At 40.1% G+C, this 26,568-nt stretch overlaps 1 protein-coding gene across 1 annotated transcript in view; it reads right to left on the reverse strand.

The window, feature by feature from the left end:
• Nucleotides 1-442: 442 nt before the first annotated feature.
• ppp2r5a (protein phosphatase 2, regulatory subunit B', alpha isoform) overlaps nucleotides 443-26,568 on the reverse strand; it is a 53,410-nt gene continuing 27,284 nt past the window's right edge. Inside the window, exons 3-13 of the mRNA XM_047388267.1 lie at nucleotides 18,089-18,190; nucleotides 17,905-17,997; nucleotides 10,250-10,380; nucleotides 6,881-6,940; nucleotides 6,566-6,674; nucleotides 6,418-6,471; nucleotides 6,233-6,283; nucleotides 6,025-6,144; nucleotides 5,325-5,452; nucleotides 4,255-4,356; nucleotides 443-2,357 (exon numbers count right to left, since the gene is read on the reverse strand). Coding sequence (XP_047244223.1) covers nucleotides 2,114-2,357; nucleotides 4,255-4,356; nucleotides 5,325-5,452; nucleotides 6,025-6,144; nucleotides 6,233-6,283; nucleotides 6,418-6,471; nucleotides 6,566-6,674; nucleotides 6,881-6,940; nucleotides 10,250-10,380; nucleotides 17,905-17,997; nucleotides 18,089-18,190 — 1,194 coding nt within the window. The 3' untranslated portion in view covers nucleotides 443-2,113. The remainder of the gene's footprint in view (nucleotides 2,358-4,254; nucleotides 4,357-5,324; nucleotides 5,453-6,024; nucleotides 6,145-6,232; nucleotides 6,284-6,417; nucleotides 6,472-6,565; nucleotides 6,675-6,880; nucleotides 6,941-10,249; nucleotides 10,381-17,904; nucleotides 17,998-18,088; nucleotides 18,191-26,568) is intronic.

The raw sequence follows: 26,568 nt of genomic DNA on the forward strand, positions 1-26,568 counted from the left end.
TGATCAACTGCCAGCAGGACAACAATTCTAAACATACTGCCACAATGGTTTAGCTCAGACCATATTAATGCGTTAGGGTGGCCCAGTCAAAGTCCAGACCTAAAGCCGACTGAGAAATTGTGTAAGACTTGAAAGGTCACAGACCCTCTCCATCCAGACCTTGAGATGTTTTGCAAATAAGGATAGGCAACACGTTGTCAGGGGTCCTGAATACATTTGCACGCCACGTTTTATTCGTAAATTTTGAAAATCTTGTATTTTCTTTCAATTTAATAATCATTACATAAAATCTTATTAAAATAGATTAAGGTCTGTGACTGTCACAATACAAAACGTATGAATGCTTTGAAGAAGTAACTTTGCACCCCCTGCTGGTCTTTACAGAATATTGCAATGCAGAACTCAGTTTTAAAGAAAAACAGACAAACTGTAACACTTTGAATAGAAAGATAAAGTAGACTTTATTTGATGGTGAAACCTAAACAGTATCTGTGATTACAAAACAGGTTCACCGCTTCAAAGTTCACAGAGGCTGGAATGCTGTACTGACAGAAAGGCATCAGAGAAGACTGACATATGAACTGAAAAGAGCAGAAACAGAGCAGACACTAGGTTCAGAGGGAACACCATCCAACACTAGCTCTCAGATGTCTTTCCTACAATCTGTAGAGGTCAGGGTTGAACTTTTCACATCATGTTTGAGCTCCCAAGATCAGACACTTTAAGCAAAAAGCTACAGCTGGTCTGGATTCCTCATCTTTAACGGTTTTCTGGTGCAATTTTCTTGGTATGACAGCAGCACAGAGTGCCTAGTTTAGGAATAGAAAGTCTCCTGTGAACTAACATCAGGAAGATGCTAAGACGAGTTTAACTGTTGCTCAACCACAGCGGCGTTGAAGCTGAGTGGCATTTCCCTGTAAATAGCCTCCAAACTCAATAAATACAGACCAAAAATACATGGAAGTGTCCCATTCCTGTGTAATCCAAAATATTCATCTTCATCAATACTAAGAGGGTTTTTTTTTGTGGTCTTTTTAGATTGGATTTTAAAGGAACAGCCCATTATTGCGGTAAATATTGGCTATTTTGCATTATTTAATACTTTTAACTTTCTCATAATGCATCCTCTCAGTGGAGCATGTGTGTGTTAATTAGTGTGCATTCTAGGTTTAATTGGGTAGAATTTTGTTCTCAGGACAGAGCCTTTGTTTCCAGGCATAAAGGTGAGGTGCTGAAATATTCCTATAAGTAAAAAAAAAAGAAAAGAAAATCTACATTTTTGGATACTGAAAGTCCTTTCTCAATACTTTAGTGTGACTTCTTGTATAAGCGCAGGTGACGAATGTATTAGCTTCATGTTTTCACCCAAATGAAAAAGTATTAACACCCGCAACCACAAAAATAGCCTAAAAAAATATTAAATTTACCTGAAGTATTAAGCACTTTTAAATTTATAACCTAAAGCAGAGTGACTCAGGAGTTATATTTGTCTATCATAAATCATTTATGGCCATGATTCTTCATCTCCTATTAACAATGTGTTTTTCTGCATATAAACAGGTCTCTGTATAAATATATATAGGGGTGTCTGTATTTAGCTGGGTCTGGTCCCATGTGCGAAAAACAAAGAAAAACAACAAAACAAAACAAAAATACTCCCAACATTCGAGCTCCCTTCTCATTTTTAGGCTTGCACCTACACGTGTCGGCAGTGACAAGAAAAAGCACATTAAAAATAGACGTCTTTAAATAGCTGTTTGGCTCTTTTTCTTCTAAGTGCAGCACAGTCGGAAACGTTAAATTCAAGTCATCGTTTCCTCTCCCTCCCACGTATTACACACCGAGCACGAGAAACATCATTGTTGATTAGGAAACTAAACGTGGAAGGTTACAGCTCTGATCGGACACAAACAACATACGGTAGCCACACTGTAACATCCAAAAATAGTCTCAATATATTTATTTTTTTTTTCTGCCAAAGAACTGCTGGTGTTCTTTGTCGATCTAAGATTTAATATACTGCTGAGGTGTAATTTGTGTTACATCCTTTTTAATCCTCCTCTGAGGGTCCTGAAAGTTGAAGAGCTTCAGAATTAAAAGATGGCATCCGCTGTCATTTGGCACATGAGGTGCTCTCGCTGGCTGCATTAGTAACGTCTGGATCTGTGTCTCCCATGATGACAACAGCAGCATCGGTGCTTTTCTCCTGGTTTTCATTGTTGTTGTTCTTGTTACTGTTGTTGTTAAGGACAGCAGGGACCCCGTGGCTGTTGTTCTGGACCACGGAGCCGCGGCTGACCTTCAGCTCCTCCAGCTTCTTCCACAGCTCGTTCCGTTCCTGCTCCTTCATCTTCTCCCTGGGAAAGAAAATACTCAACCAATTAAAGTGCTCAGTTATTGACATCGGTCTCTGGAAAGGAATGAGATTTATTTATTGGTAAATAACAGTAATTAACCTTGCTGCAATAATTGAACCAAATATAAAAACGTGTATTCTAACTTAAGACATCCTATCACCTAATTGTTAATAACATCCTTTGAAATCAAATTAGTCTGATTATTTCCCACTCCTCATGTTCAGTTGTCAGATATTCGACAGGTTTATGCATATGCAGGTCTGGGTTCTGACCCAGGACTTTCTAAGTCTTAATTCTCTGCCAGTTCTTGGTTGATTTACTGGTATATTTTGGGTCATATGTTGCAGAACCCTGTTCTGCATCAGCTTCATGTCATTTGTTTTTACAGATGAGTGACTGACAGATATTTTCCTCACGTACCGTCTGATACACACTAAAACTCACGGTGGATGAGCCAGGCAGGTCCTGCTGCATAAAATAAAATCCCAAACCATGACACCTCCACCTCCATGCTTTACAGTTGGTATAGTCTTTTGACCTGTGTTTGGATGTCCAGATAATTCAGTTACAGACTCATTTATTAATGACATCCTAGCTGTTGTTGACCTTCTCACTGGAAAACTTTCATCTGGTGTTTGTGCTTTTATTTAAGAGAGCAAAGGCCAATTAAAATCATTTTGAGACATCTTTAAATCAATTACAAGAGACATAGGCAGCTTCTTTCTGAAAGCCCTTTGGACAGCTTTTCAATTTCAATATGGTGCTCCAGTCAGGAGCACACCAAACTAAATGTGTCTGAGATTTGAACAAAGTTCAGTAGTGGTATGTTTGGTTTTAGCTATTTAAAGTGAACTGTGGTGTGTCCTTACTTATTCTTCTCCACAAATGGTATTTATTACAATTATTTGAAAAAGTCTGGTCTGCTCCCTGATATGCAATAGCTTTAAGGTAACAACAAGATAACAGAAACATGCAAAATAATTTCCCAAAAAACAAAACAAAGAAAAAACAGCAATACAAACTCAAACACCCGAGTCCAACGGATTTTTTTCGAACTACATATCAATGCAGTGGGGAGTTATGATAGACCTTTCTTACCAGTTAAAGATGTAGGTGGTTTAAATAGAAAAAAACCACTGAGCTGGTGGGAGCCGTGTCATAATTTAAACAGCACAGCGGGGATCAAAAGTGCAGATTTTTCTTCAAGCCTTCCAGACTTGGCTTATGTTTATGGTAGAAACATTTAAGTTCCCTGTGAATTTACTGCAGGTATAATACAAAACCTGCATAACCATGGAAGAACTGGTGGATGTTGAGCCACACAAGAAATTAAATCAGAGTCTCCATCTCAAGAACAATTTGTGCAAAATATCAATTGTAAGGACTGCTTGGATGAAATATTTGGTGCGGCTCTAATATTTCAGGTGTCATGCATTCAAACTCTGCTTGCTAAAAATATATTTTACCAGTCAGACTCACTTTCCCTATCCTTTATGCACACACTTGGTATAGATCTTATAAACTGAGCTGGATGCACCTAACTTTCTGACTGGCTATACATTACATTCAACATGCTGTGTGCTTGTTTGTTCTTGGGGAACTCCCCACAGGCTTGGACATGGGGCCAAGATGATCCAACATGTTGAATATCCCCGATTTGAGGTTGGTAGCGGTCCCAACGTCCTTCCAAGCAGACTAGATAAATCTTAACACACCACACACAGCAGGGATATCTCATAAGATTATCTTTAGAGCCATAATGATAATCAGGCATCTTTAAGATTGTAGGAAGGTGAAGTTTGGGGCAAAAATCTGATAATTATCTTGCCGTGTGAGCCAGGCATTAGGGCCTACTAATATTTGATATTGGGGTAAATCGAGGTTCAATCCTACTTACCGCTGTCTTTCTGCTTTATAGGAGGATGTCAGCTCATCAAACAGTGAACAGTTCATTTCCATCAGTGCCTTCAGAACATTGTAGACCAAAGCCACGATTGTCCTGAAACAGGAAACAAAACACCCCAGAGCTTCAGGAAGATAGTTCAGGAACATCACATGGTGGTGGCTTTTACAGTTTTAGGAGGGGTTTTGGAAAACATTTTATCTTCTAAAATACTTTTATGTAAAACAAAGTGAATATTGCAGGCTTAGTGCAGATATTTAAACTTGAATTATTTAAGAACATTACAGAAAGACATCTTTATCTTATAGGTTTCAAATAATTACAAATAAAACATGTAAAAAAAACCATCTGGTTTTAATTATAGAGACAAACCAGATCAATACATTGATCAAATTATTCATCCATATCCCACTTCCAGCTAAAAAGACTAAACATTTCTTCACTGTTTGAAGCTCTTTCAGGTTTTTCTCTGGACTTTTGCTTCTCATATTTAACCAGTCCTTTCTTAGGTTAACCTATTTAAGATGACTGATAATAAAAACGCACCTAACTCCAGGCATGAACCACTGTTGTATTCAGTCAGGAAACATTAAAAGGAAAATAAACTAATTAATGAAATTGCATCTCGAGTCAATTTCTTTAAGATTTATTTAGGCTGTGGTTTAGCCAGCATAAAATGGTATTATTGCACCACTAAAGCAATTCACCAAAGAGACAATATTACCTTAAGGACATAATGTACATATCTGTATCCACATTCAAACATGCCTCTATTATTTCTCATAATATAAGAAAACAGAAACGCTGTGCTAAAGTATGCGTGACGTGTGTGATGGTGGCGTCTTTCTGTCTGTATGAAGTGTATACATAGAAATCAGAGATTTAAAAGCAGATACAGCTCAAGGTCTATGTGCATGGAAACTCACCTTGTTGGTTATTCAAAGATAAGTTTGATTAATTTCTTCTTTTATTTTATGTAAACTAGTTCTATAATCAGTCCATGACCTTTTTAGGGTTATGTTTCCAGGCTGAATAAACAATGCCCCTGCAGCAGCAGTACGTACTGGTTCCAGTGCTCTTTTGAGATTTTGTACAGGCTGCCAAACATGATGGGAAGGATCTTGTCGATGTTTTCCTCGATGAGGCTGAGAATGTATTCGTTGTTCCAGAAGTAGAGCGCCCGCTCTGCTACCTGCGAGGACAGAGGGAGTAAATTCAGTTGAAAAAAATCTGGAGCTGCTTTAGGTGAAGACTGAGATGCAGGTTTAACACAGATGGGAGAAAGATGCTGCATAAACATTGCCAGTTTCTTGTTGATAATTGCAGTAAAATTCATATTTTTTGGAATGAACTAAAATTTGTTTTGTTTCCTTTTTTTTTCTTTCTCCACACTTATTTAGGTGTGAAGCATTCTTTAATCAAACTTCTAGCTCTTTCAGGAAATGCAAATCCTGGAAAAACGTATGTTCCTTTGATGAATTTAATGACTTCCACAAAAGTTTGAGGAACTTATAATTGCCTGAGAATATCTTGAACAACCATAGCAGGCTCTACTTCAATCCCATCCGACATAAATAAAGGTTCATTTGAAAAACATTAACGATAAACTTGATTTTAACAGAAGGTTTCAGTGTTGAGCGTCTGTGTGTAAAGATGCATCTGTTTTATATAGTTCATGCATGTATATTTTTAATGCTGCGGTACAATTAACTAAAACGGTTAAGGGTTTAAAGAGGTCCATACATCCGTGGATTTTGAGCTTACCTGAAAATGTGGGTTGGCCACGCATTTAGCAATCTGTTTGAACAACGGCTCCTGGATCTTTTTGAACTGCGTCGGTTCTATGACATCCAGGATCTCCTCTATTTCACCCAGGAACATCACCTGAGTGGGCGAGATGAATATTAAAAAAAAACAAGCACCGCATGAGAGACAGAAATACTCGAACAGAGTACAAAGAGCTACAGAATACCTCTTTTTGGCTGCAGGTTTTAGGCCAGAACTTCAACAGGCCACGGATCACCTTTGAAGGCAGAAGAAATTCTGTTACATGCTTGTTCGTGTGGGCGGTTTCTATTAATCACTACAAAATCATTCTCTGCAGCAGACTAATCTAGTGCTGTTAGCTTTGAGTGGGAGGATGGATAAAAACAGTACCGGCTCGGTAAGCGTAGGATCTTTCTCCAGAAACTGAACCACACAGTAAGCCAGCTGACGAACACAAAAACAGAGAAAAAGATCATGTAGTTTCCTTTTCAAGCCACTAGAAGGTGCTGCAATACAGAGATCACCATTTTTATTCTACCTGTGCGTGGAAAAGGGCCAACGCTTTAGCTGTGTGTAATGGGATGAGAACCTTCATCAGGAACTGCTTGTGTTCTGCCTTCAGAGGAAGCGCGAACCCGTTGATGATACTGTAAACAAAAAACAGAGCTTGCTAGATTACAGCAAACACAAAGAAATTCCGTCAGCAAAATGGTTGTTTTCCAAAACAGCATGCAGACGATCCGAAATATTGATGTCTTTTTACTCATACCTAAAAACCCAATCAGGACACAGTGTAATCTAAAATAATATAGGGTGGCAGTTTAATTGAGCCTTATCAGTGAAACACATTTACCTTCCCAGGATCTCCAGCAGTTCAGCTACACCATTAAAGTGCTCCGTTTCATAAATGAACCTAAAAAAACAAAAGGAAAAAAACAAAAATTACAAAATTACCGAACCACAAACTCTAAAAGGGCATTAATCAGATTACTTGAGTTTGAGAAGATTTTAAATACCGTCGAAATGATTAAGGGACTAGACTAAATGAATGCAGACTCCAAAACTTGACTTCCAGGCTTTCTGGATTCAAAGTATTATGAAGCAAAATATGCAACATGTGCTTTGGAAAGTGGAAAGTCAAAAAGTATTGGAAGCATTTAAGGCAACAGAAAATAGGCATAGTTTAGTTATTTTCTTTACAAGAAACCACACCTCACTTTTCTCCAAAAATAAAAGAAAATAAATACAGAGATTAAATCAATGCATCAGAAATACACAATCGATAGATGTAACCGTAGATCTACAGGTCCTTCTCAAAATATTAGCATATTGTGATAAAGTTCATTATTTTCCATAATGTCGTGATGAAAATTTAACATTCATATATTTTAGATTCATTGCACAATAACTGAAATATTTCAGGTCTTTTATTGTCTTAATACGGATGATTTTGGCATACAGCTCATGAAAACCCAACATTCCTATCTCACAAAATTAGCATATTTCATCCGACCAATAAAAGAAAAGTGTTTTTAATACAAAAAACGTCAACCTTCAAATAATCATGTACAGTTATGCACTCAATACTTGGTCGGGAATCCTTTTGCAGAAATGACTGCTTCAATGCGGCGTGGCATGGAGGCAATCAGCCTGTGGCACTGCTGAGGTCTTATGGAGGCCCAGGATGCTTCGATAGCGGCCTTTAGCTCATCCAGAGTGTTGGGTCTTGAGTCTCTCAACGTTCTCTTCACAATATCCCACAGATTCTCTATGGGGTTCTGTTCAGGAGAGTCGGCAGGCCAATTGAGCACAGTGATACCATGGTCAGTAAACCATTTACCAGTGGTTTTGGCACTGTGAGCAGGTGCCAGGTCGTGCTGAAAAATGAAATCTTCTTCTCCATAAAGCTTTTCAGCAGATGGAAGCATGAAGTGCTCCAAAATCTCCTGATAGCTAGCTGCATTGACCCTGCCCTTGATAAAACACAGTGGACCAACACCAGCAGCTGACACGGCACCCCAGACCATCACTGACTGTGGGTACTTGACACTGGACTTCTGGCATTTTGGCATTTCCTTCTCCCCAGTCTTCCTCCAGACTCTGGCACCTTGATTTCCAAATGACATGCAGAATTTCCTTTCATCCAAAAAAAGTACTTTGGACCTCTGAGAAACAGTCCAGTGCTGCTTCTCTGTAGCCCAGGTCAGGCGCTTCTGCCGCTGTTTCTGGTTCAAAAGTGGCTTGACCTGGGGAATGCGGCACCTGTAGCCCATTTCCTGCACACGCCTGTGCACGGTGGCTCTGGATGTTTCTACTCCAGACTCAGTCCACTGCTTCCGCAGGTCCCCCAAGGTCTGGAATCGGCCCTTCTCCACAATCTTCCTCCGGGTCCGGTCACCTCTTCTCGTTGTGCAGCGTTTTCTGCAACACTTTTTCCTTCCCACAGACTTCCCACTGAGGTGCCTTGATACAGCACTCTGGGAACAGCCTATTCGTTCAGAAATTTCTTTCTGTGTCTTACCCTCTTGCTTGAGGGTGTCAATAGTGGCCTTCTGGACAGCAGTCAGGTCGGCAGTCTTACCCATGATTGGGGTTTTGAGTGATGAACCAGGCTGGGAGTTTTAAAGGCCTCAGGAATCTTTTGCAGGTGTTTAGAGTTAACTTGTTGATTCAGATGATTAGGTTTATAGCTCGTTTAGAGACCCTTTTAATGATATGCTAATTTTGTGAGATAGGAATTTTGGGTTTTCATGAGCTGTATGCCAAAATCATCCGTATTAAGACAATAAAAGACCTGAAATATTTCAGTTAGTGTGCAATGAATCTAAAATATATGAATGTTAAATTTTCATCATTACATTATGGAAAATAATGAACTTTATCACAATATGCTAATATTTTGAGAAGGACCTGTACAGTTCATCACTTGCCCTGAAAAAATAAAAATAAATAAATAAACACCACCATAAAGGCAACGTAAGGAAAAGGGTTCTCCAAGACCAGAAATGACTTTTTTATCCTCTACTTTTCAACTTTCCTCTTTTATTTTCCAAGCAAACACTGCAGTGGATGCGTTATTCACTGAAATTCACCACACTCCAATAATAAGTAAACAAATAAATTGGTAAAAAATGATGTTTTAAGAAACAGGAAACAATCCATGAATGTGACATTAGCGACACATCACACGGTATGACAAATTTTTGCAATCCCCTTGTTGGTATAAATATGCAATTTTATGACTACAACTGTGTTTAGTACTTTAGTACTTTTTTATCGTTTTAACTAAAAAAGATACTCTGTGCCTAAAGATCCCGTCTTAAAATATTTTCTGTTTTTGAATGATTCAAATGACTGAAAAAGCAGCTATATTAAAAATAAAAGAAAGTGTGGAAAAAACTGATTCATGATTTAAAAAAAAAAGGTGGACTCCAGATGTTTGCACAGTAATTTCCATATGAAAAAGCAAAACTGAATCGGGTGGCGCCACATAAACAAAACGAACTAAGAGTTATTTGACAAAAATAAAATAAACAGCATTAATGATCTATAAATAATTCACCTTCACCTGTTAGATAAAGCATTTCCATCTGTGCGACGCTGCTACGTACAGACAGAGCCTGACAACTGTGGCCCTATTTTTATCCTCTGTGGCAGATGGCCAACGCTGGGGCCACCCGTTTTGCCACCTCGCCTGTTGGAAATGACATCAACTGTCTCAATCATCTAAAGTCTAAATTGTCGAGCAATAAAGCTGCAGAGCACTGCTGGTCAGACTGAGTGATGCGTTGAGTCTTCTTAATGAGTGGAGTGAATCTATGAAAATTAATGAGGAATGCTCATCTCTGCAAACTCTGCCAGGATTTGACTGAAAAAAAAATGCCTTTTTGGGTACAGTTAAGACATCTAGCAGAAAGTTTCAACCAACTTCTGCATTTTGCATTTGTTGTTATGTATATGCATGGTTTCTTAATAAACTTGATGTGAGATTGTGTCTGGTTTAAAAGAAGGTCTGGTTTCAGGGCGCTCAGGATTGTTGCTACTTAAAACACTGGATACATTTTAAAGATTTCTGAGTTTCACTTTTTAATTGCAGGATTGCATTTCACACAAATAGGCCCATTTATACTTTTAAAATAATCTAATTATCTATGCATCATTTATACTTTTATTAAACATAAAAGTTTTTAAAACCTGTGTTTCTTTGCTGTTTTTAACTCACTTCAAAAAGATGTTGTTGATCTGCTTCCTGATGAAGGCTCGCAAGCCTAGGAATTTTCCGTAAATCCGATGGAGAACAGTCTTCAGGAAGTCTCGCTCCCTCGGGTCCTCACTGTCAAACAGCTCCAGCAGCTGCACACAGAGAAAAAGAAAACTGAATATCTTTAGCAAATCAGCACAAATCAGGAATTATTACAATGAAACTCTGTTGAGTCTCTAAATATTTTAAATATATATACTGCTCAAAAAAATAAAGGGAACACCTAAACAACACAATATAACTCCAAGTAAATCAAACTTCTGTGAAATCAAACTGTCCACTTAGGAAGCAACACTGATTGACAATCAATTTCACATCCTGTTGTTCCAATGGAATAGACAACAGGGGGAAATCTTTGGCGATTATCAAGACACTCAATAAAGGAGTGGTTCTGCAGGTGGGGACCACAGACCACTTCTCAGTACCGATGCTTTCTGGCTGATGTTTTGGTCACTTTTGAATGTTGGTGGTGCTTTCACACTCGTGGTAGCATGAGACGGACTCTACAACCCACACAAGTGGCTCAGGTAGTGCAGCTCATCCAGGATGGCACATCAATGCGAGCTGTGGCAAGAAGGTTTGATGTTTCTGTCAGCGTAGTGTCCAGAGCCTGGAGGCGCTACCAGGAGACAGGCCAGTACACCAGGAGACGTGGAGGAGGCCGTAGGAGGGCAACAACCCAGCAGCAGGACCACTACCTCCACCTTTGTGCAAGGAGGAACAGGAGGATCACTGCCAGAGACCTGCAAAATGACCTCCAGCAGGCCACAAATGTGCATGTGTCTGCACAAACGGTTAGAAACCGACTCCATGAGGATGGTATGAGGGCCCGACGTCCACAAATGGGGGTTGTGCTCACAGCCCAACACCGTGCAGGACGCTTGGCATTTGCTAGAGAACACCAGGATTGGCAAATTCGCCATTGACGCCCTGTGGTCTTCACAGATGAAAGCAGGTTCACATTGAGCACATATGACAAACGTAAAAGAGTCTGGAGACACCGTGGAGAGTGATCTGCTGCCTACAACATCCTTCAGCATGACCGGTTTGGCAGTGGGTCAGTAATGGTGTGAGTGGCATTTCTTTGGAGGGTCGCATGGCCCTCCATGTGCTCGCCAGAGGTAGCCTGACTGCCATTAGGTACCAAGATGAGATCATCAGACCCCTTGTGAGACCATATGCTGGTGCGGTTGGTCCTGGGTTCCTCCTAATGCAGGACAATGCTAGACCTCATGTGGCTGGAGTGTGTCAGCAGTTCCTGCAAGATGAAGACATTGAAGCTATGGACTGGCCTCATTTTGACTTGTTTTAAGGACATTACATCAAAGTTGGATCAGCCTGTAGTGTGTTTTTCCACTTTAATTTTGTGTGTGACTCCAAATCCAGGCCTCCTTTGGTTAATAAATTTGATTTTTGTGCAATTTTATTGTCAGCACATTCAACTTTGTACAGAACAAAGTATTCAATGAAGATATTTCATTCATTCAGATCTAGGATGTGTTATTTGAGTGTTCCTTTTATTTTTTTGAGCAGTGTATATATTTTGAAAATTTTTTTGTAGGAAATGCGTCACGTTGTTGGAGAAATCAACAGAAACATCCTCAATCACCTGGTGAGCTAAAAACAGCGTATGACGCATTTCATGTAATAGTCATTGCTGTCCTTTTATGACTCAACAAATACAGTCCCTTTACTATGCACATATTTTTAGCTCATTTAATAAAGCCGCTTGTTGGTGTGAGACCACTTTTTTTCATGTTGCCTACGCAGTACATGTACCCAAGCCCTCAGTAACGTAAACAGCCCTCAAACCCCTGGCATTAAGCGGCTATTTGCAGAAACATGTGATGAGTCATCACTACAGTACAGTTTGTGGGAAGCAAAGCCACCGGGTTTGGTTTAGTGCTCACCTTCTCCTAGCGTGTTACGGCCACCTTGGTGACAGCCTATTTTCATATACAAAAACAAAGGGCTTCATCATGTTTGTTCACTGGATCATGATGCTGCCACCATGTTTCACAGCAGGGCTGGTGTGCTCAGGGCTAAAAGGTTTCATTTGTTCTCCAGAGCGCCTTCTTTACAGAGTCCCTGTGAAGCGGGCCTCGCGTCTTTCTTGCCACTCCTCAAAGGCCAGGTGGAGTGCACAACTAATGGTTGTCCTGTCATCAAATCCTCACACCTGAGCTATGGATCTCTGAAGCCCCAGCAGATTGGGCCTCTTAGCTACTTCTATTAATCATTTTCTGCTAGCCAGGCTGTCATATTTGGTGGAGAACATGTCTCGGTATGTTTACAGTTGTGCAATACACGTTCCCCTGCTTTAAAGCTCTCCACAAACCTTCTCCCTGACTTGCCTGATGTGTTCCTTGATGTTTATGATGCTGCTTGTTCACTAATGCTGACAAACCGGAGACCTTTCAGGGTTCCTACACAGGTCAAAATGGAACACTTTTTCAGACTCAATTTTCAATTTCTGCCATTTTTTGTTGTTATTCAGGTTAGAAAAAGGCTCGCAATGACTTTCAGATATTTCCACAGGTCATGGCTATGAAACATCAGACTATGAGGAATGATGGACAGACATATGGGTTAGTGCATGAATCCTATAGATTAAATTATGCAAGAATTGACAGACCGACTGATGGAATGCAAAGTTGACAGAAGAATGGACAGACAAACAGTGGGACTGGTGTATGAATGGTAGAACTGGTGGATGGCTGGGTTACTGGAGGGACGGGTGGACCTTTGGCTTTACACATAAATGAATGAAGGGCAGATGGACTTACAGAGGAATCTATGGACATATTTATATTTCACTATCTTGTTGATATTAAAAAAGGGAATGAAATTTGGAAATACAAATATCTTTTCACAGTCCATTTTCTTTTCCCGTACCTATTCCAGTCCTGGGAATAATAAAAAATTAAATTCCAGACTTTTCAGGACATTAGGATCCCTGGATCTTCACAGAACAGATGTATTTACACTGAGACACACTTTTCTCATTTTTTTTTATACAACAAAAAACAATCAAACTTCTCATATCTGGAGAAATTAGGACCTTAAGTGCATCACTTACAAACCAACATGTCCACAGTTCCAAGTATAATGCTAATGTTATAATCTTTTTATTCGTTATTCATTGTTTCTTTTGTGATGAAAGCGAAATATTTTGCTTTGTGGTATAGCTAAAAGATTGATGGATCTATGCATCATAAATTGCAACAGCTCTTCTTATTCGCTCGCAGTAGATTTTCAAGAGTTACACAACCACTCAGATTAACAACAAAGCTGATCAATAATATTAAAATGGGATGTGGACATTGGACCTGTCTTTATTATGAAATGAAAGCAGACTCAGCGTGATGCGGCTGTGCTGGTTTCGCCCGGGGGGTGGGGGTCATCAATATTCAATCACAAAAGGTCGCACTAGGACACGAGTTCTCGGCAAACCCAAAGTTGTCACGCAACAAATATACAGAACCGCCAACGTTTCTAGAGGAAATAAAAATGTGAGAGCAACGATGCCCTCATTACTGCACAATAATATTGTCACTGACATGACTTTCTAATGGGAGAGCAGCTTTCTATTTGCGTTTAAAACCTCAGGCTCTCACTGACACTGGGTGGACAAAGTCAAATTAAAGGCTCAGTTGATGCTGGACTCTTAATGTCCTCGCCCTCTTTCCTCATTTCCAGTCAGACAAAAGCCAATTTTAACAAAATAGAGAAAACAAAAACACACCAAAATCAGTTAAACAAACATGACAGCATACATTTCAACTATTAATTTGGTGCAACTTGACAAAGCGTCAAGACTGAAGCTATATAAAAAAGCTTATCCAACCTGGCTTGCAAAGGCTCAACTGGTCGAAATAGGATGAAACCAGAATCAACCACAGCTATGCAAATAACTTGCTATTAATCACCTTATTTTTTAACAGTGGTGCTGCAGAAACCCTTTCAACCTTCCCAGCTTTAGTCCGTGAGGCAGACACCCCGTCTACTTTTAAGGCTAGGCTTAAAACTTTCCTTTTTGATAAAGCTTATAGTTAGAGTGGCTTAGTTTATCAGGTAGGAAGCCTTCCTCCCTCCCTGTTGGTTGGAGTAAGGGGGAGTCAGGTTTCGCCTAAACCGGCTCAGTTATGGTTGAGCTGCAAACACACCCTCCATTTCTGCTACCTGTATGACTCCTTCTCTTTTCCAATGGTTATAATCAGTCTGACAGAGAGAGGTATCCCAATCCTTGTGGTTTTTAGTATAACAATGACCATCAGTGGGACCCTTTGTGGGGTTCCTTGAGACGACATTGTTGTAAATAAGCACCGTTTAACTAAATAATCTGAACTGAAACTATCTGTGTAGTTATGCTGCTATAGGCTTAGGCTGCTGGAGGACACAATGACCACTTTCACCCTCTTCGCTACATTCTCACACTACTCTCCAATTTTGCATTATTTGCTGTTATTTCAGCTTTTAACCTTGTTCTCTCTTTTCTCTTCCTAGAAGCTACACCTGGCCTGGCTCTTTGTCTACCTGTGACACCTTTCTGAAGAGGGGAATCATCCGAGCTTCTGCTGGCAACAACTTAATGCTCACCCTCTACCGATGATCCACATGGCCCTGTCTTTCAGTGTTTAACCCTTTCTCTCTCCTAGACATGGCAATTGACTGAGCTTTTACTGTAACTAACTGTATGTGCTCTCTTTCAGACTCTAACCTTGAAAACTGGCTCAGAGTTTACCTGTTCCTTCTTTCTAGGTGAAACAACCAAAGGAGCTACATACATTAACATTTACTTTTCCTTCCCATAGAAAGTACTCCTGGATCAGTCCTTCTTTGTTCTCTTTGTGTCTCTGCTCTGTTCTCTCAAACCCCCAGTCGGTCGTGGCAGATGGCCGCTCACACTGAGCCTGGTTCTGCTGGAGGTTTCTTCCTGTTAAAAGGGAGTTATTTCTCTCCACTGTCGCTACATGCATGCTCAGTATGAGGGATTGCTGCAAAGTCAACGCCAGTGACTGTCCACTGTCACTACATGCTCATCCGGGAGGAGTGAATGCTGCAAGTCACTGACTGGATGCAATCTGCTGGGTTTCCTTAGATAGAAAAACTTTTTATCCAATTTGAATAAAAAGCTAACTCTGACTGCACTGTTCAATTGTTAGGATTAATTGGAATGTATGTACCTGATTGTTGTGAAGTGCCTTGAGACAACATGTGTTGTGAATTGGCGCTATATAAATGAAACTGAATTGAATTGAACCTTACAGAACAACTGCCTGTCTAAGACAGAAGCATACTGTCCTAATCTGCAACAGGCTCCATGTTGGACCGTTAGTTGAGGCTCATGGTTTGATAGATAAAGTCTTCATATGCTCAGTGAGGACCAGAATGATCTGCTGGCAAATATGTAAATATACCTAAGAGAGGAAAGGTGATGCATTGAGTTGCGGGACAGAAATGTCCCCAAGTATTGAACTGTGGTTATAAATAAATGCTTCATATTGATTGGGGACACTGTGGACGTAGACACTGTTCAATGTAGCACACGGCTAATCATCATCTCACTACAGACGCCTGGTATCAAACCTTTCTCAATCTATATTCATTACATCACTGAACATACACACACAAGATGCACCGGTGTGTGTGACTAGCAAAAGTGCAACACACTCATATTAAAAAGTCTGGGAGAAAGTGATGCAGCAGCATATTTATGCAAGTTAGCCTTAAAATAAATACAGAATAAACTGCTGCCATTAAAAGAGGGTTCCTACGCATTTTTCATACAATAATTCCAGACTTTTCCAGAATCAATGTTCTAGAGTTCCCAGTCCTATAGGTTTATGGCAAATATTTCTGCAGCTGGCTGGCTCTAAATATGCAAGGGCAAACATGTGCGACATGAAATGATTTTCCCCTAAGGCACGATTCAACAAAAGGTTCGACATATGTTTGACCTGCCGATTCCGATTTTGGTCGATAACGATTTTCTTTCTATAACTGACACTGTCAGGTGTAATAAGGTCACAGTGCACCTTCAAAGTTCCAATCTTATTTTATCGAAAAACATTGAGCAATAGCCTTGAAACAACAAAACTTGTTTTAACTGCACATGAGGCAGTGCGCTCAAATATAAATGAAACGATTAGAGCACTGCTGTTCCTTCAGTCTTTCATTTTTCACATTTTAAAAAAACAAAACTTGCATAATAGGTTAAGTAGATAAGATCTGTGGATAAGATGGGTTTCACAGGCAAGTACCGGCCAAAATTAAGAAAATCTGCAGATCAATCCTGCATCCCTAGTATAAAGTGAGAAATTAAGTATTACAGACCTATTGAAAAAATCATTTACAAAAATGCAGAAACATTCCAATATTAAAAACTTAAAAGCAGCAGATTTGCCTCAAGTCCTTCAGTGACCCAAACATAAGACAAAAATGCATTTGTCTATATTTTGAAGAATTTACATTAAGTTTCACAAATAGAAAAAATCAAAAAATAGAAAAATGACATCAAATCATGACTACATTGCTAATACTTGTGCTGCACCGGTACAAGTCACTGAAACTCTTCACATCCCTAAAATTCATGGAATATATTTTACCTAATCGAAAAAGGCACTTGAAACATGCTATCCATGTGAAACTATTCCCTGACAACCCATCAGCCAACACTCACTGGGCATCAGAATAATAACCTGGTGATCTACATGGCAAATATTCATGAGCAAGGAAAGGTTTTTACTAAAGCTCAACTGGACAAAAATGAAACCTGATGTGGGTTTTATTTTAAAAGTATATAAGCCTCTGGTAGAGAGAAAAAAAAACACCCTTATTACGCTAAACCACAGGTTGGGGTCCCCCCCATGGCAACACAAAGACACAGCAATGCACTGTAACAGAAAAAGCCTAAAATACACCCTAACAGCATGTTCAAGCACACGTTTCACATATGGTTATTTTTCCAGAATGAAGGCTGTTTTCTAAAGCTAAGCAGCAGTTGATCCAGCGTCATAAAAACAGTAAAATAAACCCATTAAACCGGCAAAGCAGAATGAGCAGCAAAGAAAGCCGCCAAAAGTTCACTCTGGTTTATCTGCTCCTTGTAAACCTCAGGCTCTCCTGGCTGCAGCACATCTCTCTGGGAAAGTTCTGTTTTGTGATAATTGAAGTTAATCAGGCCTTTTCTAACAGTGCCTGACCACACTCTTCTTCTCTTCTCCTAAAAAGTAAACAACAAGAAGCTATTTAAAGCTACCCAACGACTCACTCACATCATGGAAAGTCGTACCAGGCACCTCGGATGTGGCCTGGCCGACATTCCAGACCTTATAATGCCTGTTAGCAACTGCTACAAAACATGAAGCATTCCTGCAGTAGGTGGGTGCCGAGCATGGACATATGTAGACGAGTTGCAGCAGATTGTCTGATTCATCCACAAAAAATAACCTGCAGGCTGGTGAAATACGGTGATAGCTACAGCTCTCCTGGATGTATATGATATCTCTAACCATTGGGCCTAGTTTTATATTTCAAGGTTGCAAGACACTTTTGTAAAATCAACGTGATGCAACAAATCAGCAATGCGAAACATTTTGGAAACATGCACCTACCTGCAGAACAAACTTCTGATCAATAAATCTCTTTGCGATGCTCGGCTGGAAGTCTGGATTCTCCAAGAAGCGCAGCAGAAACTCATAAACCAGCTGTAGTGGAAAACAAAATACACACTCTTCAATCAGTTCAAAACACAACCGCAACATTTTAAGCGTAAGAATAAAAGTGAAGGAATCTTACTTGGATGTGAGGCCATGCAGCTTCTAGAGTGGGTTCATCTTCCTCTGGGTCAAAATCTGGATTGTCACTTGGTGGAAGAGCCCGGAAAATATTGGTGCAGATCTGCAGGGGGGGGGGGGGGAAACAATAAATCTTGATTAAAATAAACCAAAAGGACAAAATGCTGATATTTTTCCACACATATCAATGTTTAACCAAGTAGAAAATGGCTGCAATTTTATTAGGAGAAACCTCTAAAAATATATATGTGTCTATGTTATTATATGACCCCAGTGTGTCTATCTGGGCCCAGTAAGGGTTGTTGTTTTCTGTGTGTCGTTAGCTCTGTAATTAACCTGCAGCCCTAACGCCAGCCTATAATGGTGGAGATTTTTTAGTGATATTCAAACTCTGCTCCTACAGTACAAACACATACCAACACTGTTACACCACCCCTTCCTTCCTGTTTATAAACCGCTTACTGTACTGTTGCATAGTGAGGCTGTAAATGAATTTGCTTACAGTCCATTTGCATGAGTTAAGCACCTCAGGTGGTCCTTGTGATAATGTTTGTCTAGAACTGGGACACAAAAACTGCCTTGTATTATTGGGCTTTGATGTGATACAAACACAAAGTAGTAGATATTTGTAAAGTCCAAAGAAAGCAATATGTGATTTTATTATTTTTTTAAATATATATTTGAAAAAAGGGACATTTATTTGTATTCGGTCCCTGATAATCTGATCCCTCTAAAAGAAATTCTGTGTAGCCAACTGCCTGTTTGCAGTTTTCTTCAAGCCATGTAGAGGTCACAGCAAATGTGGAAGAGGCACACTGCATATCATCATAAATAAACCATACCCATGACAAATCATAGTGGCAACATTTTGGTGAGGGGATGCTTTTCTTTAGGAAGGATAGTGCAGCTGGTCAGAGCTGATGGGAAGATGGATGGATCAGAATACGGGGAAACCCTGAAGGAAAACATGTTAGCGGACGAAAAAAAGACTCGAAACTGGAACGGAGGTTCACCCACAAACAGGACAGTGAGTCTAAACATACATCCAGAGCTACAATCAAATGGTGCAGATCAAAGCATCTCAATGTCTTACAATGGCCCAGTCAAAGTACAGATGTAAATCCAATTGAGATTTACATGGCAAGACTTAGAAAATGCCATCTACAGATGCTCTTCATCTCATCTGTCTGAGTGCAAGTGGTGTTGGAAAGAAGAATGGACTAAAATGTCTGGTGGCTGTATCGAGACAATTAATAATGTTACTGAAACAGAAAAATGATTGATAAAACAATACCAACCCTGCATCTGCCTCAACCCCTTACTAAAATTCTGCAATCACTGTAGACAGGTCACTGCCACCTCTACACTCCCGTTGTTATTTTTAGCTTGGGTAAATCTGAGAGTGAAACACACACACACACACACAGCTGGGAGCTGGAAAAGCCAGTGTTATGTGACTGGATGCACAAACTCATGCTGAAGTGATAAAGGCAACATTAAATTAAGTATTGGCAGCTGGAAAGTGCAGCTGACACTAATGGGAGAGGAAGGCAGCAAAGGAATTTTAATCTTCAACAAACACTAAATAAAAAACAAAAAAACAACAACTTCCCATCAGAGTATAATTACTGTAGCGGCTGATAGCCCCATCACAGATGGAAAAGTTCAAAACATTTACAGATGTCCTAATAAAAACCACAACTAATGAAATCCAGCTGTTACACGTTAATGAAGCTTAAATTGAAATTGTAATTTGTAATCTGATAGAATAAGTTACTGATTTGTGATTAATTGAGAAAAAAAGCATCCAACTAAAAAACAACTTCAGTGATTAACATGGATGCTTCTTTTGCTAAATTCTGTCTCTTTTATTTACCAATCCTTTTTAGTATTTTCAGCAGATTACTAACAAAATCCATCCATCGTATTTGGGTCACATGGGCAACGGATGCAGGGGGGAAACCCGGACATGCCTCTCCCTAGCAACATCCTCCAGCTCATTTTGGGGGATCCCAAGGCATTCCCAGGCCAGACAAAATACATAGTCCCTCCAGCGAGTTCTGGGTCTTCCCCGGGCTCTCCACCAAGTGGTACGTGCCCGGAAGACCTCTTATTAAGGCAGTCTCCTACTTGAAAATTAATTTCAGCTGCTTACATCCGGGAGTCAAGTTACAGCTATAAACTATTATAGCTCCTAATTCTGACAATGAAGAGGAATTTTTATTTATTTTTATCTGACCAGAGCACTCTCTTCACATGTTTGCTGTGTCTCCTTCATGGGTTGTGGCACAACAATTTTCCCTCTTGCTACTCCTACATAAAAGCCAAGTGTGTGGAGTGGAAGTCTACCATTTGTCCTGCCAATAGTCTTCCACCTGAGCCGTGGACCTCTGCGGTTCCTCCAGAGTTATCAATGCTTACTAGTGTCCTCAAACATCCCTCTCCAAAAATGTTATCTGAGGTATATCAGAGTTAAAGGGGATTGAACACAAATACATCAACACTTTGCAGGTTTTTATTTGAAAACAACAAAAATATTCTTCAGCTAAGCAATTATGAATATGTGTAATATTTAGCAGAGATTTTACATTGAAGATTATAGTTTGAACTTTTACACATTTTGTGAATGCCACAGCTACTAAGGTGGTGACCATATTGAACACTCATCGGGAAGATGGAAGCAGTCTGTGTCGGCCATGTGACAACTGATGCAGCATTTCAGCTTTAATGACCTCCTTCGACTACTTGACAGAACACCGATACACAACTAAAACTTATTAGTCCTGCCTTAAAAGAACAGAAGAGAATAGAGAACGTCTCTGCCATGTCTTGTAACATCTGTTACTCAGCACAGCTGCTTTAGTTTCTTAGCAACGTTACAATGCACACAAGGCTGATTGCAAAATCCCACTTGAACACGTACTTCATTTATGACCTAGATTATTCATGAAGCTGAAATAAAAATACTGGATACAGTTTGATAAACTTGATGAATATACACATAATATGGTTATTCATTCACTGCTCTGCTGAAACAATCTAAACTCAGGATGAATACCTAAATTACTTTGAGATTCAGATAATCCAGGTTTGATTATCTCAAAGGACTAGTGGGAGGTTTTGTTCAGCTGTGGTCCATCCTTCTCAAGGACATATTGGACTCTCTGCTCTCTCTTATGGTAACTACACTGTTACTGAGCTGTTACGCTACTTCTTGCCTTCCTTTTACTGTGGAAGAGTCTGACTGAACAGAGCCAGTTTCTAGCTTAATGAAAACGCCATGTGGTAACATCAAGCTTCTCATCCATTCTTAAAATCACTAACACATGATCACTTTAATGGGTCCTTTGTGGTGCCCAGTAAATGTTTAGATGTGATTTCATTGACAATTTCAACAAACATTGTGCCTGAAAGCCATTAAATGTTTACCTCTAGCTGTGCCCCGCATTGTTAATGTGCCAATTAACAATCTAATGTAATTAAGGAGAACAGTCCTTATAATTCATTCATTCATCAGTTAGTTGGAGCTCCCAGGAAGAAAACTAGTATATCTGCATAATATAATGTTGAGTATAAAGGCAACAATAGATAATAAAAGTGCCTCCACCTCAAATGTGTGAATATGAGGGGGTTGAATATTTGTACCAACAAGCCTGTTAAGCCTGAGCAGAGTCACAGTCCAGCAAAACCTTTAATTTATCACCAACTAAATTTAAAACCAGGTTTAAAATTCAAAAGCATTTCAGGGAAATTTTTGCATTTATTTGGGTATGATCTTTGCAGCAATGTCTAACGTTTTATGGTTCATGAAAAGAGCAAAAAGCCTCAACTCCAGTTCACTGCTTTCTAAAACAAAAACATTGTTTTTCTATTGATTTACCGCGGCTCTAACAAAATAAATTGTTACTCCAATCTGTGCTACAAACTGCTGAGCAGTTTTTCACCAGATGATTCTGCACAAGAGTAAAGTCTGCTAATCTGATGAATCTCTATTGAGATTTAAAAGATACTTTTGCAAAGTCTGCATGTGCACTTATTTAGCAGATATGCCAGGCAGACTTGCAAGCACTAAAAAAAGTAAGAGTAACAGATTTTCTGAAAGCAAATCAATTTTAAAATCATAGTTTACAGCATTTTATTTTTTTTTTTTGCAAGGGATGGGAGCGAAATGGCTGTTGACTGTGCAGATGGTCAGACCAGTTTAGTTTTTTTAAAGTGTTTATACTTCAAACAGCAAACCTCAGGTTCTCAGGTTTGCTTCAGCCATTTTATGAACCGACACCTGAACAGCACCACCTCCTAAGCACATCATTGGCTTTACAGGTCCTTCTCAAAATATTAGCATATTGTGATAAAGTTCATTATTTTCCATAGTGTCATGATGAAAATTTAACATTAATATATTTTAGATTCATTGCACACTAACTGAAATATTTCAGGTCTTTTATTGTCTTAATACGGATGATTTTGGCGTACAGCTCATGAAAACCCAAAATTCCTATCTCACAAAATTAGCATATTTCATCCGACCAATAAAAGAAAATTGTTTTTAATACAAAAAACGTCAACCTTCAAATAATCATGTACAGTTATGCACTCAATACTTGGTCGGGAATCCTTTGGCAGAAATGACTGCTTCAATGCGGCGTGGCATGGAGGCAATCAGCCTGTGGCACTGCTGAGGTCTTATGGAGGCCCAGGATGCTTCGATAGCGGCCTTTAGCTCATCTAGAGTGTTGGGTCTTGAGTCTCTCAACGTTCTCTTCACAATATCCCACAGATTCTCTATGGGGTTCAGGTCAGGAGAGTTGGCAGGCCAATTGAGCACAGTGATACCATGGTCAGTAAACCATTTACCAGTGGTTTTGGCACTGTGAGCAGGTGCCAGGTCGTGCTGAAAAATGAAATCTTCATCTCCATAAAGCTTTTCAGCAGATGGAAGCATGAAGTGCTCCAAAATCTCCTGATAGCTAGCTGCATTGACCCTGCCCTTGATAAAACACAGTGGACCAACACCAGCTGCTGACACGGCACCCCAGACCATCACTGACTGGGTACTTGACACTGGACTTCTGGCATTTTGGCATTTCCTTCTCCCCAGTCTTCCTCCAGACTCTGGCACCTTGATTTCCGAATGACATGCAGAATTTGCTTTCATCCGAAAAAAGTACTTTGGACCACTGAGCAACAGTCCAGTGCTGCTTCTCTGTAGCCCAGGTCAGGCGCTTCTGCCGCTGTTTCTGGTTCAAAAGTGGCTTGACCTGGGGAATGCGGCACCTGTAGCCCATTTCCTGCACACGCCTGTGCACAGTGGCTCTGGATGTTTCTACTCCAGACTCAGTCCACTGCTTCCGCAGGTCCCCCAAGGTCTGGAATCGGCCCTTCTCCACAATCTTCCTCAGGGTCCGGTCACCTCTTCTCGTTGTGCAGCGTTTTCTGCCACACTTTTTCCTTCCCACAGACTTCCCACTGAGGTGCCTTGATACAACACTCTGGGAACAGCCTATTTGTTCAGAAATGTCTTTCTGTGTCTTACCCTCTTGCTTGAGGGTGTCAATAGTGGCCTTCTGGACAGCAGTCAGGTCGGCAGTCTTACCCATGATTGGGGTTTTGAGTGATGAACCAGGCTGGAAGTTTTAAAGGCCTCAGGAATCTTTTGCAGGTGTTTAGAGTTAACTCGTTGATTCAGATGATTAGGTTCATAGCTCGTTTAGAGACCCTTTTAATGATATGCTAATTTTGTGAGATAGGAATTTTGGGTTTTCATGAGCTGTATGCCACAATCATCCGTATTAAGACAACAAAAGACCTGAAATATTTCAGTTAGTGTGCAATGAATCTAAAATATATGAATGTTAAATTTTCATCATGACATTATGGAAAATAATGAACTTTATCACAATATGTTAATATTTTGAGAAGGACCTGTATATCATCATTGGCAGATTATGAAGATGTATAATACGCTAAGTTTGCTTCTTCATGGTTTGAGGAAGATCATAGGTTTAAATTGAATCAAGACATTTAGATCACAGGCTGGAATTGTCTACAAATATATGCAGTAGTAGAGTAGTTTTCAGGGATTTAACATTACAGACCAGCAACAAGGAGCGCTTGATTGTGAAGTGGAAGCAAAAGGACACAGTCAGTACTTTGTAAAACTACAGCTGCAAATGTTTAGCTCAAGCTCAGTCAAATTGGGAGGAGAGGTAACTGAGTAAACTATTCTATTATAGCTCTGGCTATAGGTCTGGTCTAATTGTTCTGCAGGAAGGTGAATGTCTGCACCAGTCTCAAGTCGTTTGCAGCCCCTATCTATGGCGTCAAATTCACGCCAAAACCCGACAGGAGCAATAAAGAAGATCACGAGCAGCTCATTTTAATTCCAGGAGCGCGTGGATTACGTTCCATGCGCGCATTGGAAGTCCCACGCACGCACAATCTAATAACCACGAGCGCTACTCTATGCTGCAGGCACAAAAGTCAACACAGGCGCGCCAGAGATGCTCCTTTCTGTGCTCTCGGTGTATCAATCTGCTCGCGCGTGGATTACTCCTGCGCGCTCGTGTGAAACATTTGGCTGTTTAGAAAAAAAAAGACATTTATCTGTCTATGATTGGCCACATTTCCGCTAACCCCGCCCCGTGACCCCTGTTGCTAACCGTGACCAGCTAATGCAGCCGAGATAAAAACTTTTTTCAGGAAACCGGAGTTTGGTGAGTAAGGCCTTTATGAATTTATCATAGAACATTATGCATGTTTGATAATTGCATTGGATTATGCATGTATTTATTCCCAATTTACAATATTACTTGGTCTGGAAAAAGACAGGTTAAAACGTTCAGTAGCTAATAGGTTAAGCTAACATTTAGCTGCCTTCTGCGAAGGGAATCAGCAGGGGATACAAGGGCTATAACCACCCAAAACTCCAGTTGATATTGAGTGACAAATACAGAAATTATACAAATGATTTCCTGAAAAAAGTTTTCCTCTCAGCTGCATTAGCTGGTCACGGTAATCCACGCGCGAGCAGATTGATACACCGAGAGCACAGAAAGGAGCATCTCTGGTGCGCCTGTGTTGACTTTTGTGCCTGCAGCATAGAGTAGCGCTCGCGGTCATTGGATTGTGCACGTGTGGGACTTCCAATGTGCGCATGGAACGTAATCCACGCCCTCCTGGAATTAAAATGAGCTGCTCGTGATCTTCTTTATTGCTCCTATCGGGTTTTGGCGTGAATTTGACGCCATACCTATCAGGTTTTCATCTATGGCTCCCCTGTATTTAGCTCCATCTATCTATCAACCAACTCTGAACAACTCCCCCATTACTGCTAAAGAAAAGCATTCCCGCAGTAAGATGCTGCCAACACCATATGGGCATGGTGTGTTCAAACGTCACATGCAGTTGCACATGTTGGTTGGTTTTCAGCATCCTCTAAACAGCACACAGTTCCAGGGGTATGAATACTTTAGCACAGCAATATGTATGACACATTTGGGAATAGAATGATTGGGGGGGAAATAGTAAATTACCACCAATCACTCTACAATATTGAGAAACTAACTACAGGTGGACAAAACAAGAAAAAAGTGTGGGAGGACAGCAAATATGGGAGGCGTGCGAGATATTTTCAAGAGGGTAAAAAGGAAACAAGTTATATGTGTGTGAAGTTATGTAGGAGGATTTAGAACAGGCTGTTCTTTAGTGTCAGAGCTGCGGATAAAACTCGAGTAGGTTCAACAAGGATGGGGAGATGAAGCTTTGTCTGCCTATGGCTGATAACAACAAACACCTAGCAACTGGTGGAGACGGAGTATCCAGCTCACCTGCAGCAAGGAAGAAAATATGATTTAACAAAGTAACAGGATTCTATCTCATGTCTCTGATTATATCGTTGAGCTGGCAACAATATAATCAGAGACATGGGACAGAATCCTGTTACTTTGTTAAATCATATTTAACAAAGTAACAGGATTCTGTCTCATGTCTGATTATATCGTTGAGCTGGCAAATAAGTAAAACCTCCTTTGGCATGAATAAGAAACCTCGCTGTTTGTACACCTGACAACCTGAGCACTTAAAGCAATTATCTCTTCACTGTCATGTGAGGCCAAGCACAGAGCATCAATGAGATCAATCAACAAGCCAGCTTTCTGACAGAGTAGCTGCCATTAGTCTGAGCTCATTCAGAGGCTGTGTGCATCATAGGGACGTGATTCTGAATCAGGCTTTGGTTCGTGTCTTTCTTTTAAACTCAGCACAAAGGAATTACACTACAAAGACAGCAGGTATGTCTGTGGACCAGCGTGGAATATGCATTTACGTTGCAACTGCAGAAAAAATCTGTAGCTGATTTTATTTTTTGTAGATAACCAGTGCTTTAAAAAATATATCAGAAACAGAAGTGCTCTGTCCTATTTTAGTAGGTTCCACAACGTTATATTTACACCTTTCAGGTTCCAGAATATTTGCTGAAAA

This window comes from Girardinichthys multiradiatus, chromosome 15 (assembly GCF_021462225.1).
Source record: "Girardinichthys multiradiatus isolate DD_20200921_A chromosome 15, DD_fGirMul_XY1, whole genome shotgun sequence".
Classification (NCBI taxonomy): Eukaryota; Metazoa; Chordata; class Actinopteri; order Cyprinodontiformes; family Goodeidae; genus Girardinichthys; species Girardinichthys multiradiatus.